At 40.5% G+C, this 14,150-nt stretch overlaps 1 protein-coding gene across 2 annotated transcripts in view; it reads right to left on the bottom strand.

Moving 5' to 3' along the window:
• Nucleotides 1-8,471, bottom strand: part of EPM2A (EPM2A glucan phosphatase, laforin) — a 35,679-nt gene extending 27,208 nt beyond the window's left edge. The window contains exon 1 of one of the 2 annotated variants that reach the window (XM_083857700.1): nucleotides 8,134-8,471. In XM_083857700.1, coding sequence (XP_083713826.1) covers nucleotides 8,134-8,395 — 262 coding nt within the window. In that variant the 5' untranslated portion in view covers nucleotides 8,396-8,471. Of the gene's footprint in view, nucleotides 1-7,833; nucleotides 7,977-8,133 lie in introns of those variants that run through there. The other variant, XM_083857701.1, reaches the window with a different exon arrangement.
• Nucleotides 8,472-14,150: the final 5,679 nt, after the last annotated feature.

Here is a 14,150-nt window from a genome sequence, read left to right as displayed (position 1 = left end):
AAAGCATTTTGGAAGAGTTTATTAGAATGTACCAGTCCTAGTTTAACTTCTAGGATAGCATTTTTTTTTCCTTTAATAAGGTCCATTTTTTTTAGACCCATCTTTGTGATTCTTCACAGCAAAAATGCTCATCTGAAAGAGAAAGATTAAAATAAGTTTCTTGGCATTAAATTATAAAGTTCTTCATTGCTTTTGCACCACTGCAGATGGTTTTGCGCAGAATCCACTGATGTAGGGAACTGCTGGAGAGCAAAGCAACCAAGCAGCCCTACTTACAGCTCAGGCCTCACAGTGCATATGAAGGATTATCAAAGGAGCATAAGAAGTGGCTGCACAAATAACTAAACGAAAGAATAAAAGCAAAGATCTCCATATAACTAATAAGTGGCATTGGTAAAAGGTGGAGACCAGAACGAAGCAAAGGAAAACTTTGGTTTTGATCCTCCTTGAGCAGGGAAGTTAGACCAGATGACTCACTGTGGGCCCTTGCAATCTGATTAATTCTGTGATTCTGTGAAAACCAGATGAAGATATAGAAAGTAATGTATGATGTGCAAAGATCTAGGACTGGAAGAAGGTAAGCAGAGACTAGAAGAGAATGTTCTGAAATTCAATCTAATGAAGCACATTAGAAACACAAAGAAAAACCTGCAATTACTATTTTATTATAGCTGCACTGTAGGGATGAAAGAAGTATAATCCAACAATCTGCCAACAACACAGACTTATCTTAACACAGAAGACAACTGCACACAGATTGCACAAAAGAGGCAGAGTGGAGAAATTACCGGCTTGATCTTAAAAGATAATAAACAAAATATGGGTCAGTGAAATTTCTTATCACCATTAAGAGTGGTGAACAAAAACCACATGAATAAATTTTAAAAAAAAGATTGCCTCTCCCACTGTCTCTGCAGAGCTCTTTGCAGTAAAGCTCTGTTCAGCCACTGTTCTCCCAGTTACCTGCTTGCTGCACATCTTGTTCAAAGTTATAATATTTTCTGGTTTGTGTTGTGTAAGAGAAAGTATGCAGGATCTCCAGGGCACAATAGCACCATAAAGACACTGGGCATCTCATCCCTGCCTTAGCCTGACCCTAAAATACGGATATGCAACTTCCAAACCTCCAAACCCCAGTAAGGTGAAGGTGTTTCTCAGTTCACTGCCACCTCTTTAAAAACCACAGGGCTACTCAGATAACCTTAGAGAAACACATTAACTAACTAACCAACCCAAACCACAAGCAGCCAGGCAATTTTCAGATCACCTACTTACAAATCAGTCAGAGCACAGACTAACTCCTATAATCTTTGTCATAAATTCTGCATAAAGCAGCACACTTTAAGTGTCAATTCAAAAATTTAACTATGTCTAAATACTTTAGGTAATTCCATTTGCTGTATCAAATGAGGTCCTTTAACAAGGTAGATGAGTATCTTAAGTTCATGCTTAGAAATTCCCCTGGAAGAGTTTAATATTATAAGCAACATCAGGGCAGATAAACAGGGAGGGGGTCAAGGAATAAAAGACTGCTTTAAAAAAAATAGTAGTAGAACAGGAAGGAAAAAAACCCATATTAAAAAAAAAAAAAAAAAAAAAAAAAGACCTCCAAAACAAAAGCATGTGAAAGAATAAGTTTTTGCTAGCTTCCTTACCTTTTATACCAAAATTACAAAGAAGAGAAGTCTATAGTGCTATTTTGGATATAATTCTCAGTTATCTGAATGTGCTACTGCACAGTCTTATTATCCCACATCACTCTAACCGAACTTCCTTCAGTACACTCACAATATTCAAATTTACTTACCCTTCACACCAGATTCTGTCACAAAAGTCTCCCCGCTGCCTGTGAACAAAATTCAGTCTCTGATGATTTGAAATAGGATCTGTCTCAATCTTACCAAGACTGAATTGGTATTGATTGTTAAAAAACCAGAGGTAGGGGAGGCTGAATTCCCCTCACTGGAACAGAGCAAGGTCAAGTTTTCAGAGTTTGAGTCTGCCACAGGCTCTGGAGTCCCACCTTCCTCAAGTCTCAGCAAAGTCCTCAGCAGCAGCCCTTTGTTTTTACAGCTCTGACAAATAGCTCCAATTCTGTATGCCGTGTACGAAGCCTTACTTGTATGCCTAGGAAAAGCATACTTTGATTTTTAATGCTATTTTTTTCTGCTGTCAATAAAGCATCATCCCCTTAGATTCTGTAAGTGGTAGACAAATTTATTTTATTACTTAAATACCTAGTATAAATGTAAGACAAAACTGTTAATTTACCGCACCAAGTTCACTAACTCCTTAACTGGTTTGATTTTCAGAAATGTTTCCTTACATTTGCAAGCCAAGAAGATATCCAAAAAGAAGAAAACCCTTTGCACCATACACCCCATGTTTATATTCAATCAGACTTAAAGCAGACTGTTTCAACTTCCCTTTTGGTAGAGCTGCTACATAGAACCATGGAAACAAGTTTTAATTCTATTAAAATCCAGGCTGAATTTGAGACTTTTTAGTCTATATATCTATATGTCCTAAGAGAATTCTTTGATGGAATTATATTTTGAAATTATGCCAGAATTAAAATGAAATAGTTTAAAAGAAAGCCATTCTCAACACTTAATGCTGTTAATCACCAACCCTTTTCTTTTTTCTTTTTGTTAATCAGATATAAGAAAATCAGAATTTTCAAAGGCAACTTTCAAAAACATGTTTTATTTCTCTCTCTAGGTCTGCTCGGGCCCAGGTGTTTTTCAGTGTGAACTTCTACCATACTAAGAGATTTTAACCAAATGCCTGGTTTACTGATGGAGATGAAGTCAGAGAAAAGCAACTAAAAGGGGAAATTCTTCTCATGTAAAAGACAGTCTCCTTTCTGACAGATAGTAGAAATAAGACTAAAGGAAATTCAGATGAGAGAATAATGGCTGATAGCAACAAAATGTATAATCTTAAACTGCCTTCCCATTTGCTTTGACACTCTACTGTACTGTCTACTACTGATTGCTGCTTTCTATCATACTGGAAGAATGGGCAGGAAACGAGCTATATCAAAATAGCAACCACAGCAACACCTTAACCAAAGTGTCAGCCCACTTACTTATCATTTCTCAGTGTTCCTTGCCATTGAAAAGAAGTTGTTGACCCCTGTTGCATGCTACCACCATTTAGAAGTGAGAGACAGGAAAAATGGTAAATACAGGATTTGCATAAACAATGCATTTATTGTAAATTACCATTATAACCACAAAGGCTTTAATTAGACTTCCACAGAAATTAGAAATGGCCTCTGATTATCTCTGTGGGTAGGAAAAGGTACATCCCTGCCAAACCGAGAGGAATGCCAAGTACATGTATTTACTTTTATTTTTGTAATTTTGCAGTTTCACATAGGCCACTGTATATTGTTTTACTGATGTCTAGTTGTCTGCTCAGTACAAGCTGGTTAATGCTGATAAGCAGATATAAAGTAATGAGAATCTTGCTGCCATTTAATTGCACCAAAATGCATGCTATATATATGTCTTGAGGGGGTTGAAGAACGCCAGGAACTACTGCACTTTGTAACCAAAGATTCTTTGCATTCCTTAAAGAAGTATTGGGTTGAAGAATTAAAAGTTATCCACTTTTACTTGTTTTGTCACATCTGAAGTGTTAAGGTATCTAGCACTGTCCGGAAAGCAACAGCTTTGCAGGAACAAAATGCCTATGATGCACAATTACTCAACTATCACATAACTTGTGCTTTATGTTCATTTCTAGTCACCACCAACATCAGAGCAAGACTGGGGTTGGGAAAATAGGCAAAACTCTGGATTATTTTCAAAAGCAGAACAGATTACACCAAATAGTAACTAAACATGCAAGTAGCTGCAAGATGCTAGGCAGCCACTGGCTATACACAGGGAATATGGCACCACCCAGTGGGAACAGCACTACATGAAATATCTGCATTAGAAGAGCCATGAAAAAATGTAACTCTTCAGGGTTTTCTGGGGTTTTTTTGTTTGGTTTGATTTGTTTGTTTTTAATAATGGAACTGCTACCTATTTTAGGGATCTGTAGATCAGCTTTGGAGAAAAAAGAAGGAAAAAATGGATCTCGTTACAGAAATTCATATTCTGTCCAACTGTACTTCTTGTAATGGCCTAAAAAAAATTTTACTTTGTGTATCCTGCTAAGGCTTAGCCCCAAGTATTGTTTGTTCTGTTCCAATCTCTCCATGGCAAATGGACCTTACCTTCTCATACAGCTTTGCAAAAATCTCCTTATTTAAATTAAGAAATTATACCTGTTTTGTTCAAAGAGCGAAGGCCAAAAATTGTGTTTTCAACACACTCTAAAAATGAAATTTTAATGTGCTTTATTACCACTGATGTTTTCAACAAATCAGGTGCTTAAGCCGTGAAACCTATGATCAGAATTTACTTCTGATTATATTACAATGATGTGAATGCCTTTACTACTCCATAAATGTACCAATCTTTTGGTTTATACAAACAGGATCACAGGAGCATGAACTGGAAATGGAAGGCAAACATAACACAGGCTGAATAACGTAATTGTTCCTGAATTGCACTGTATTGTACTGTCGTGCAAACAATACACTTCCTTTTCTCTCCTCTCCCCTCCCCAAAAAAACAAGAGATGGAGGGTTTTTTGGAAAGATAAAGGCTCTGCTCACCTGAACAAATTACTAGAATATCAGCGGACCCTGCTTTTGAGCTTTCACTGCTGATACTGTATCTGTCAAGCTTCAAGAAAGCTCTATCTACACCAAATTAAGAACAATACGAAAATCACAGAATAACAAAATGGTTTGGGCTGGAAGTGGCCTTAAAGATCATTCAGTTCCAAGCCTCCCACCTCTTCCCCAGGCAGGGACACGTTTCAGTAGACCAGGCTGCTCAGAGCTCCATCCAACCTGGCCTTCAAGGAAGGGGCATCCACAATTTCTCTGGGCAACAAAGGATCAATATTTTACAACATGAACTTATGTATGTACTACAAGCTTATGTAGGCTTTGATATAATTTATTTTTCCCCTTCCCAAAAATATAAAGTGTCAGTAGCTTGTATTCCATCATCTCAAAATACAGTCTGGGGTATACCTGTAGTAAATTCCCTGTCCTTTTATGTAGCATGTTTCCTGATTGGTACCTACAGTTTATTTAGATGAAAATAAGGGGATAAAGGCACAGATGAGTGTTCCATCATAAACTCAAAAAAACAAATTCAAGCATAAGTTTCATCTTGTATTTATTTAGTTTTGACAGTAGGCACAAAATACTTTTAGTTTCCAAGCTGATAGCTGTTAGGTCCAGTTTTGAAGAATCAACATCAAAAACAAAGTACATAGACACAGGTGCAGCTGGGGGAAAAAAGGGTACACACATGAATTTAGGCTTTTTTCTAAACTTATTCCCAGATTCTAAAGCTCAGCATAATGAACCTGTTTCCACAGACACCACAGCACATCACAAACCCTCCTGGACAGCAGGTTCAGCTTTCACAGTAGGTAAGCAAGTACCAACCCTGAAGAAATCCCACACAGCTCATGTGATGTGAGCCAGAAATGCTCAATGGCTTTAAGTGACAGGTCCTGGGTGCAGACCAGCAACATCACTCTGGGACAGCAGAGGCAAGTATCTAATCCTTCAGGAACACCTCCCACATCCTCCTCCTAGGGAAGGGCACTTGTTCCTTCCAGGCACAAGGAACAACCCAGGGAATCTTCCACAGGCCAAGCCTTGCCTAAGAGCTTCCTACCAAAGCTACAGAACAGTGGCCTGTGACTTTGAGTCTTCTAGTCCACAGAAATAGCTACCCCACTTTTATCTTTCAGTCTCCCCACTGCACTGGAATGGCTGCAATTTGTTCTCAAAATATATGATACAGTAGGCAATGTACTATCATAAAAACAGTATGAACTGCCAGTGGAATCCTCACATACATACATGTCTTAATAAAAAAAAATGAAGTAATTTTTTTAAATACAGCACATGATTTCAACATCCAATATATGTAAACATCTGACATCCATAACTGGACTAGAGTTTCTCTGGTTACAGATGAATTCCTAAACACATAAACTTAGAGCAAGTATCAATCTGCACTTTCCTCCATCCCTCATAAACATGTCTTCAAAACTGCAGATGTTCTGCAAGTGCTAAGTGTTTTCCAAAGCACATTTTAATTCTAAACATGAAGGATACTAAAGAGACAACACACAGCATTTGTTTAGCACAAAAAAAAAAATTAAAATTGCTCTTTTCTTTAAAAAGGGAGTTGTCTTTTCAAGTTGTGATTTTTATAAGAATGCACAGATGACAGCCAAAACTTTCATTGATCAAGAGTTTAAAAAACCAAAATAACATTAAAATAAATTAGATTAAAAAGAACTGCAAGATTCCTGTTATTGGAGAGGAAAATATCCTTAGGCTCCCTTCATGTAATACATGAAGAACAATAAATTTCAAGATTTAAGCAAATCTGTGCTTTCCTGTAAATATCAATTGAGGGAAAAAATGTTGATATGAATGACTAATTAAAAAAACTCTTCTGCATTTGGATAATATGCCCATTTGCTTTCCATCATTCCAGCGAAGCACTGAGCTCAAACTCCTGAACATTCACAATGACAAGAACAAAACGCCACACAGGTTAATCCTAAAACTGCAAATCTGCCAAAACACAGTATGTTTATTACTCTGACTACATTGCCTAAATGTGCTCCCTGGAACAGACAATAATTTGAGCTACCCTTTCTTCCAAACCAGACAGTAATCATCAATCTTACAATTGCTGATTCCCTGTAGTTGTCTCTATTATTTCTCTAGAATTCTAATTATTTCTACTTCTGCTATTATTTATACATTCTGCATGGTAAGGACTGCTTTATATACCAGTATCATTGTCAGATTATGTACAACTTGCCACCTTCAAAAGAGACCCAATTCTGCTTCCTTGGACAGATGTAAAGATATTTATTCCATAAATTCACTTTTCCTGAAATTCTGGAAAAGAAAAACATGGTTAAAAGATCAAAAATATACTATTTGTTTTAGCTGTTAAATAAAACAATTACAAGTACAACAACTGTATGATGTACATAGTCCTCCGTGATGTAAACTTCTGTGAATGCAGCATTAACACAAAGTCTTTTATTAGCATAAAGAAGAACAAACAAATGCAACAGTTATGACAACATGCATGTTTTTGTCTACATGACAGAAAGGCACATCAGAAGTGTGGCACATATTCTTAAAACGGGTGAAGAGCAACTGCTCCACAATGTGTTATTTTGGTACATGGATTATGATGCTATGAGTTAAAAAAATACCCTCACAAACTACCAAGGGATCTGTCTTCCTTTCACTAGGTCAGATCCATTCCTCAGTAAAAGGAGGTATATTTAGAGCTTCATTTGACTCAGCAGACAATTGTCTGAGTGTTCTCTTGTATTACTATATTGATATTTAAATATACTAGAACAGCACAGGGAAACTGACTAGAGTTATTCAACCTCTGAAAACACATAGCAGGAGGAGAACACGACGGAAGTACTACTGAAACAGCATCAAGACTGGAAAAGCTGTAACTGAACTTCTCCCTGTAGTTTTTCTTTAAGAAATCACAACACTAAAACCTACCAGACTGAAAATGCCATCATGACATTTCACCTTAGCGAAATAAAATAACAACCCACACCACAGTGCAGACTAGGAGATCATTAATCCTTTACTTCTGGGGAAAGAAAGAAAACAAAACAAAACAAAACATCATGATAACGGATGTCTAAAGCAAGGAGGGGAAAATGAAAACTGCTTCAAATAACTTTTACCAAGCTAGAAAGGCAGCCTCCTTCTGCACTCACCCGCCTCCATCACAGAGTTAAATATAATTTTTGTTTGGGAGAACCCACGTCAGGCCAGGGCGGCCTGGGGGCTCTACCTGCAAGCACGGGCAGCCCCGGGTCAGGCACGGCCGGAGAGGGCCCGGCCCGGGCAGGGGACAGGGGACAGGCAGGCGGGGCTGCCGGGACGGGCCGCAGCCACAGCCCGGCCCGGGAGAGGCGCCCCTCCCACAGGGCGGGCACGTCCTTGGGGCCGGGCAGCGCCGGCCAGGGGATCCCCTCCGTTACCTTCCCAGAGGAAGTGGCCGCCCTCCCGCCGCAGGAACTTGTACCAGAAGGGGCAGGCGGCGTCCTGGTCCGGCAGCGCCACCTCGGCCAGCCACAGCGCGGGCTCCTGGGCGCAGAGCGGGGCGCCGGGCCTGGCCCGCCTCATGGGCAGGGCGCGCCGCGGGTCCCACTCGCCCAGCTCCGGCCGCGACCCGGCCACCAGCAGCTCCGCGCCGCCCTCCGCCGCCCGCCCCGGCAGCACCACGCCGAAGCGGAACAGCATCTTGGTGCCGCACACGGAGTGTGGGTTAACCACGGGTTCTGCTACTGCTGCAGCGAGGGCCGCCGCTGGGCCCGCCCTTCCGCCGGGGACGGGGCTGGACACCGCCCCTGCCCCGGACACTGCCCCAAACACCGCCCCGGACACCGCCCCTGCCCCGGACACTGCCCCAAACACCGCCTCGGACACCGCCCCTGGCCCGGACACTGCCCCAAACACTGCCCCAGACACCGCCCCTGGCCCGGACACTGCTCCTGCCCCAAACACTGCTCCAGACACCGCCCCTGGCCCGGACACTGCTCCTGCCCCAAACACCGCCCAGACACCGCCCCTGGCCCGGACACTGCCCCAAACACCGCCCCTGCCCCAGACACCGCCCGGGGCTGTTCCCGGTGCGGTGTTCCAGGCCCTTGGCTGCCGCACGCAGCAGCCGGTAGAACTTCCCCTCGGAAAGTAGCGGCTGGGAGTTCACACACTGACCCCCACTCGCCTCCTAAAGTGGGGATGGAAAACTCTCCCTGCCGCTAAACGCCGGCTCTCCTGGTTGCCAAAGGCCACGCCTCACTATGCTGAGTTTAACAAGGATTATTGCTGCATTAAAGGAAGCCACTGCAATTCCTCCCAAGAGCCCGGACTTAATTTAGCAACAGCAGCAAACACATCATTAAAAATTGCCGTTCGTGCGGCTGCAAACGAGGATTGGCTGCAGATAAGGCTTTGGTGTTTATGATGTTTGTGTCTTTCCCGCTCACAGCCCGCCAGGCGTGATGAGAAACGAAATGTGAAATGCTGGGGAGGTTAGAAGGCTTTTAAAAGAAATCTGGAGTTCACTGCACGCGTTCTGTGTACAGCCAGAAGGGGGAAATTCGGCAACTCCTACATACTCAGGACTTAAAAAAGACTGAGGAAGAGAATGCTGTCCAACCATTTATGGGGCGGTCCCTGCTTGAATACACCCATTTCAGACGCTCTTAAGGACAGAAACAGAGGAGTGGTAACTTTATTTAGGTCAAGTTCTGGGAACAGGATCAAGGCCTTTCAATGAGTCAAAAGAAATCCTGCCTGAAAAGATGGCTGTTTGTTTCCTTTATTCAGGGGTGATGACACTGAAGTGTATGTGCTGCCAAATTTATTTTTAAGAGTGCTTTAGCCAATTTTCACTGATACTCATTTAACTTGTGTAAGTGATATTCCACCGCTTTCCCAGATGTAACCAAAGCAAATGGAATTCTTGCTGTCCTCCATTTCTGTTGGCTTCACTGTAGCACTGCTGCCTATATGGAACAGGGCAGTACTTTTTAATCTTTGGTTTTGCTCAACCTTACAGTCAAGTTACCCATACCCTATCTCATAACTGTCTTTCAAATATCTCTTCACCATACACCTTCATTTTAGCAGCATGGATGAGACAGAATGTAACAGCTTTGGGGTTTTATCCTAAAGCTCAAGCATGACAGAAGTCCTAAAACCACCCCAGCATGCTGTGTCTACATAAAACCACATGCTACTGTTCATTCCAGTCACAGTCTCAGCTAAGAAACTGCAAGATCCAATAGTACATCTGACTGACAGTTTAATTCCTGGCTCTTGTCTAAGCCCCAGTGCAAAGAGAGACCAATCCATCTTTGGATAAATCTGAACTGCTTTATTCCTGTAAATATTGAGTCCTCATCTTACCCTTGTAACCCTTGTGGAACAATAAAAAATTGTTCTGTAGACTGATGTGTCAAGCGGTATCTTTAAAAATTCAGTCAATTTCTTCTCCAGGATCTACCTTAATCCATTTTGTGCCACTCAATATTGTATGTTACTTTAAGGTTAAAGATGACAGAAAGTGGCCAGCTTCATTTCCTGTGGTTTCCTCAAAAGCCCTAGTGCAGATTAGTGTTAGATTGAGAGATAACAGGAAGGGCTAAAAAAATGGATCTACTGATGGATCGTTCAAGACTGAGATAAAAACTAGAAATGTAGATTGGCTTGGGACATCCCATGGCTGGTGATAGTGGGAACAGAAGAGCAGTTTATATTGGTGAAATTACAGGCTGAGTAGGGGCTGCAGACAGGATAAAATTCATTAGCATTAGACCTGAGACTGAGGAGCTAAAGGAACTGTAAGGTTTGTTCTTAGGGTCAAGAAGCAAAGACAAATGTATGGGGTGTTTTTTCCCCTGCTAGATTTGCATTGTCTATGATTCAACATCATCTAAACTGTAATTTCAGCTGGAGTAAGGCAGGGGAGGTGGGGAGGAGTTCCATTTACTGTTAGTATTTGGGATTGAAGGAGTTGATGAAGTACTTTTGAGTACACAGTTGAGCCATTGCCATAACCCTAAATTTAGTTTTAAGTGTCACCCTAAGCCTCTTAAGGAATTAACAATAGTTTCCTTTGCCAAAATGGCCTGTTATTCTAGTACTGCCTGGCCAGTGCTCTTCCCCTACAGTCCTCAACACTATTCTGAAACCTAAAAGCTTTCCCTATAATCCAGTCATCTTTTACAAGCAAAAATTAAACATGACTATTTCCTTTTTTTTTTCCCCACTATAGTAAGTCATTCCAGCTTGGCAAGCCTTACAGTTCCCATCAAAAAGCTTTGGCACAAAGGGGCAAAACCCTAATAATCAAGTTGTTTTTAACTGTCACAAAAACTGTTGTCAATTGTTGATTCCTGTGGGAACAAACTACCATCTTAGTAGTCTGTCTGCACTGTAATAATAAACGCTGTGCATTTGTGCCCCTCACAGCTGTTTAGGATCTCTCAGTACACTTGACTTACAGCAGCCACTTGCTGAGTGGAGGCCTCGATTGACCTCAAATCGAACAGTGAACTAGCAACACAGTGAGGCTTAGTGCCAAGTTTATTTTAAAGCCTTCAGTTTATTGTTGCTGCTACCATCCCAGGCATTTGCTAAAGCTGATTCTAATTGGCAAAAAGGGAAGAATTGTACACACAAAAAAAGGACAGCATATTTTTACACTGCATTAGTGTGCAAGAAGGGACCTGAGAGACCAGAGTTTCTGCAGGAATCAATTGCTTCGTGGGTTTCACCTAAATTGTATCAATATGCAGTAGCCTTATGTAACTTCTGCTAATTAGCTGGTTTTTATCCAAAATTTGTGCAGGTGGGGATCTCACAGGACGACTCACCAAGGCTGGGTAAAACTTAACATTAACCAACCATTAGTTATGCCTTCAGGTTTCTGCCTAATGGCTGTATTTAAAGAATTCTAGGGAAAGGTCTGAGTGTCAAGAAATTGGAGCTGTAACTTTATTTGCAGACATGTATACCACATTTAAGGGCATTTTCACTTGCTGTGCACTAAACTTTTGCAGAAGCACAGTTCTAAATTTCTGCAGAAGTCTAATTTCTTATAGTGTCTCTTTCAGGGATAAAATTGTCATTGTATTTTTGTGAACCCAAGGGTTTTAAACCATTTGTTACAGTCAGAAAACCTGGGCAAAGTATTGTTGGTTGAAATTTTTGCAAAGACAATAGTTGAGAATTTTGACAGTATACAGCAGTTCAAAATTCAGCTTTCCAAGTGGAAAGTCATCTTTTTCTTCACAATTTCTTATTTGAAAAGTGTCTACTAGGTATAGAGACAGCACACAGTTATCTAATCAATGTGAACACTAATAAAATGACAGATAAACTTAACAGTTCAACGTTGGGGTAGCCTGTGTCTGCAGTGTACGTGTTCTTTACTGATTCCAAACTTTTACCCCATAGCCCGGTTTGCAGCTTGGAACAGCTTTATCTGTTATTGCTGTACAGTGATCTCAGATGATAATATTTCCAAGTAGGGAAATCTGTAGTGAAGAGTGAGAGTTTGAATAACAGAAACAAAACACAAATACAGAAAGATCTGGTTGGAGAAGGGAGGGGGTGTCCCTGATTGCAAGTTGTGGGTGATGTTTAGATTAGCAGTGCTCCTTCCTAGATTTGCCTTTCTTCCCTTTTTAGGTCATTTTCTTTCTTGCAAAGATACAGAGAAAGTGTTATTGCAATTTCCAAATGTTTCTGCTAATTATAGAAAAGAGAGAGGCAGCACATGGTACGCAGTCTTGCTTTTAAAAAGGCAAACATTTATATTATGTGATAAGCTGATTTAGATGTATTAGTGATTTGGGTAAAATGTTCATTGCTGAAAAATTTATAGACAGATGGTATTTCTTTAAGGAGACTTGAGCTAAATATATAAGAAACCCTATTCTAGTGCAAATAATTTAAGACCACAGGTTTAAGTGAAAATTGATTATGTTGATTAATCTAAACTAATGGACCCAGACCTTCTAATTGAAGTCTAACTAATCCTAAAAGGAATTCTGTCCCTCTCACATCAATTCTGATAGAACTATGAACTAATGGTCTCACCATTAATTTGACAATACAGCACCTAAGAAATACTTCTATAGACTGAAGACTGAAAGAAGAGAATTAAAGAACTTGTTAACAGATAAGCACTGCTATCCATAATTTTTAGTTTTAAGTTGAGCTGTGTCAGAGCAGTGATAACTGCATGAACCATTTTAGCCGCTTATTGCTAGGAGCAACCTTTTATGCATACTAAGCTACAAAAGTTCTGTCAGGACTGACCATTTTAGGAATTGTGCTGGAAAATTATTTTGCAACAATAGGTAGGACACTACAGGAGATGGTTTCCACTTTTGCATGGGGGTTTGTGTAGCATATTTAAAAAAAAAAAAAAGTTTGTTATTTTTAGACGTAACTTGGCAGTATAAATACACAGTAACATTACAGTAAACATTACAGGAATACATACAGGAATAACTTATCTGGTAGGTTTCTTTTTTAAACATCCAGTAAAGCTGTCTGCATCCTCTCCAGTCTCATATGCCTTAGGAGCTGGAAAAAGTCCCAACATATTTCAGCACAGGGCCCTTTCCGGATGTCCAATCAGCCTCATCAATGTCCACAAATCAATGAATACTGCAGACTAGTCCAGCACGTGGCTCCTTTCCTGCCCGGAGTGAGCCACACAGTTTTTGGAGGGATGCTCCAGGTCATGTGTGGTGCATTTGCACTGGGATGCTGTGACCCAAGCCAACTCAGAGTTGTGGTAGCCCTAGCAGGAACATGGCTATTCTGCCTGGCACAGAGATATGAGAGAGGACAAGTGCTTTACTTGGAGATCAAAGTACCTGGAGCTTCTTGAGTGAAAAACAATATGTAGCAGCAATCATTACAATATTAACTCGATGTAAGCTTCATTTTTGAAACCAGACTGTAACCACCCATGTTATATCAAGTTTCTAATGAAAATATCTAAGAAACAGAAAAAAGAACTGTTTCAGCTGCTTAGGAACAAGACTGTGTAAAAACAAATACTTGACTGTGTGGAAGAGCAAAACTTTATTTCATTAATTAAGACAATGCAATCTGACCCAAAAGTTATGTGCAGTATGAGAGATTAATTTTTAAGTAAAAGAATGTACTTGCCTTTTTTCTGTGGAGACTTAAATAATCCTTCTACTTTCATGAGCCGATGCTCACAGATCCTAATAACTGAGCTCCAGTCTACTGCACTCTCTGTACTTGTGTGGGGTTTCAGTGTTCTTGGGATTCCCAGCAATTACTGATTGATAGAAAGTTCCTGTGTATTATACTCCTGGGGCCATTTTAGGAAAAATGTAATTGCTTACTTTTCATTATGCAGGCTTTTTAATTGCACTTGTTTTATGTATGGCCACTAACGTTTCAGGAAGTCACACATAGCATTAGATGTTGAGTAAAAGAT

The sequence above is a fragment of the Zosterops lateralis genome, assembly GCF_965231275.1.
Source record: "Zosterops lateralis genome assembly, chromosome: 3".
Taxonomy (NCBI): Eukaryota; Metazoa; Chordata; class Aves; order Passeriformes; family Zosteropidae; genus Zosterops; species Zosterops lateralis.
This window is presented reverse-complemented; position numbering and strand designations above follow the sequence as displayed.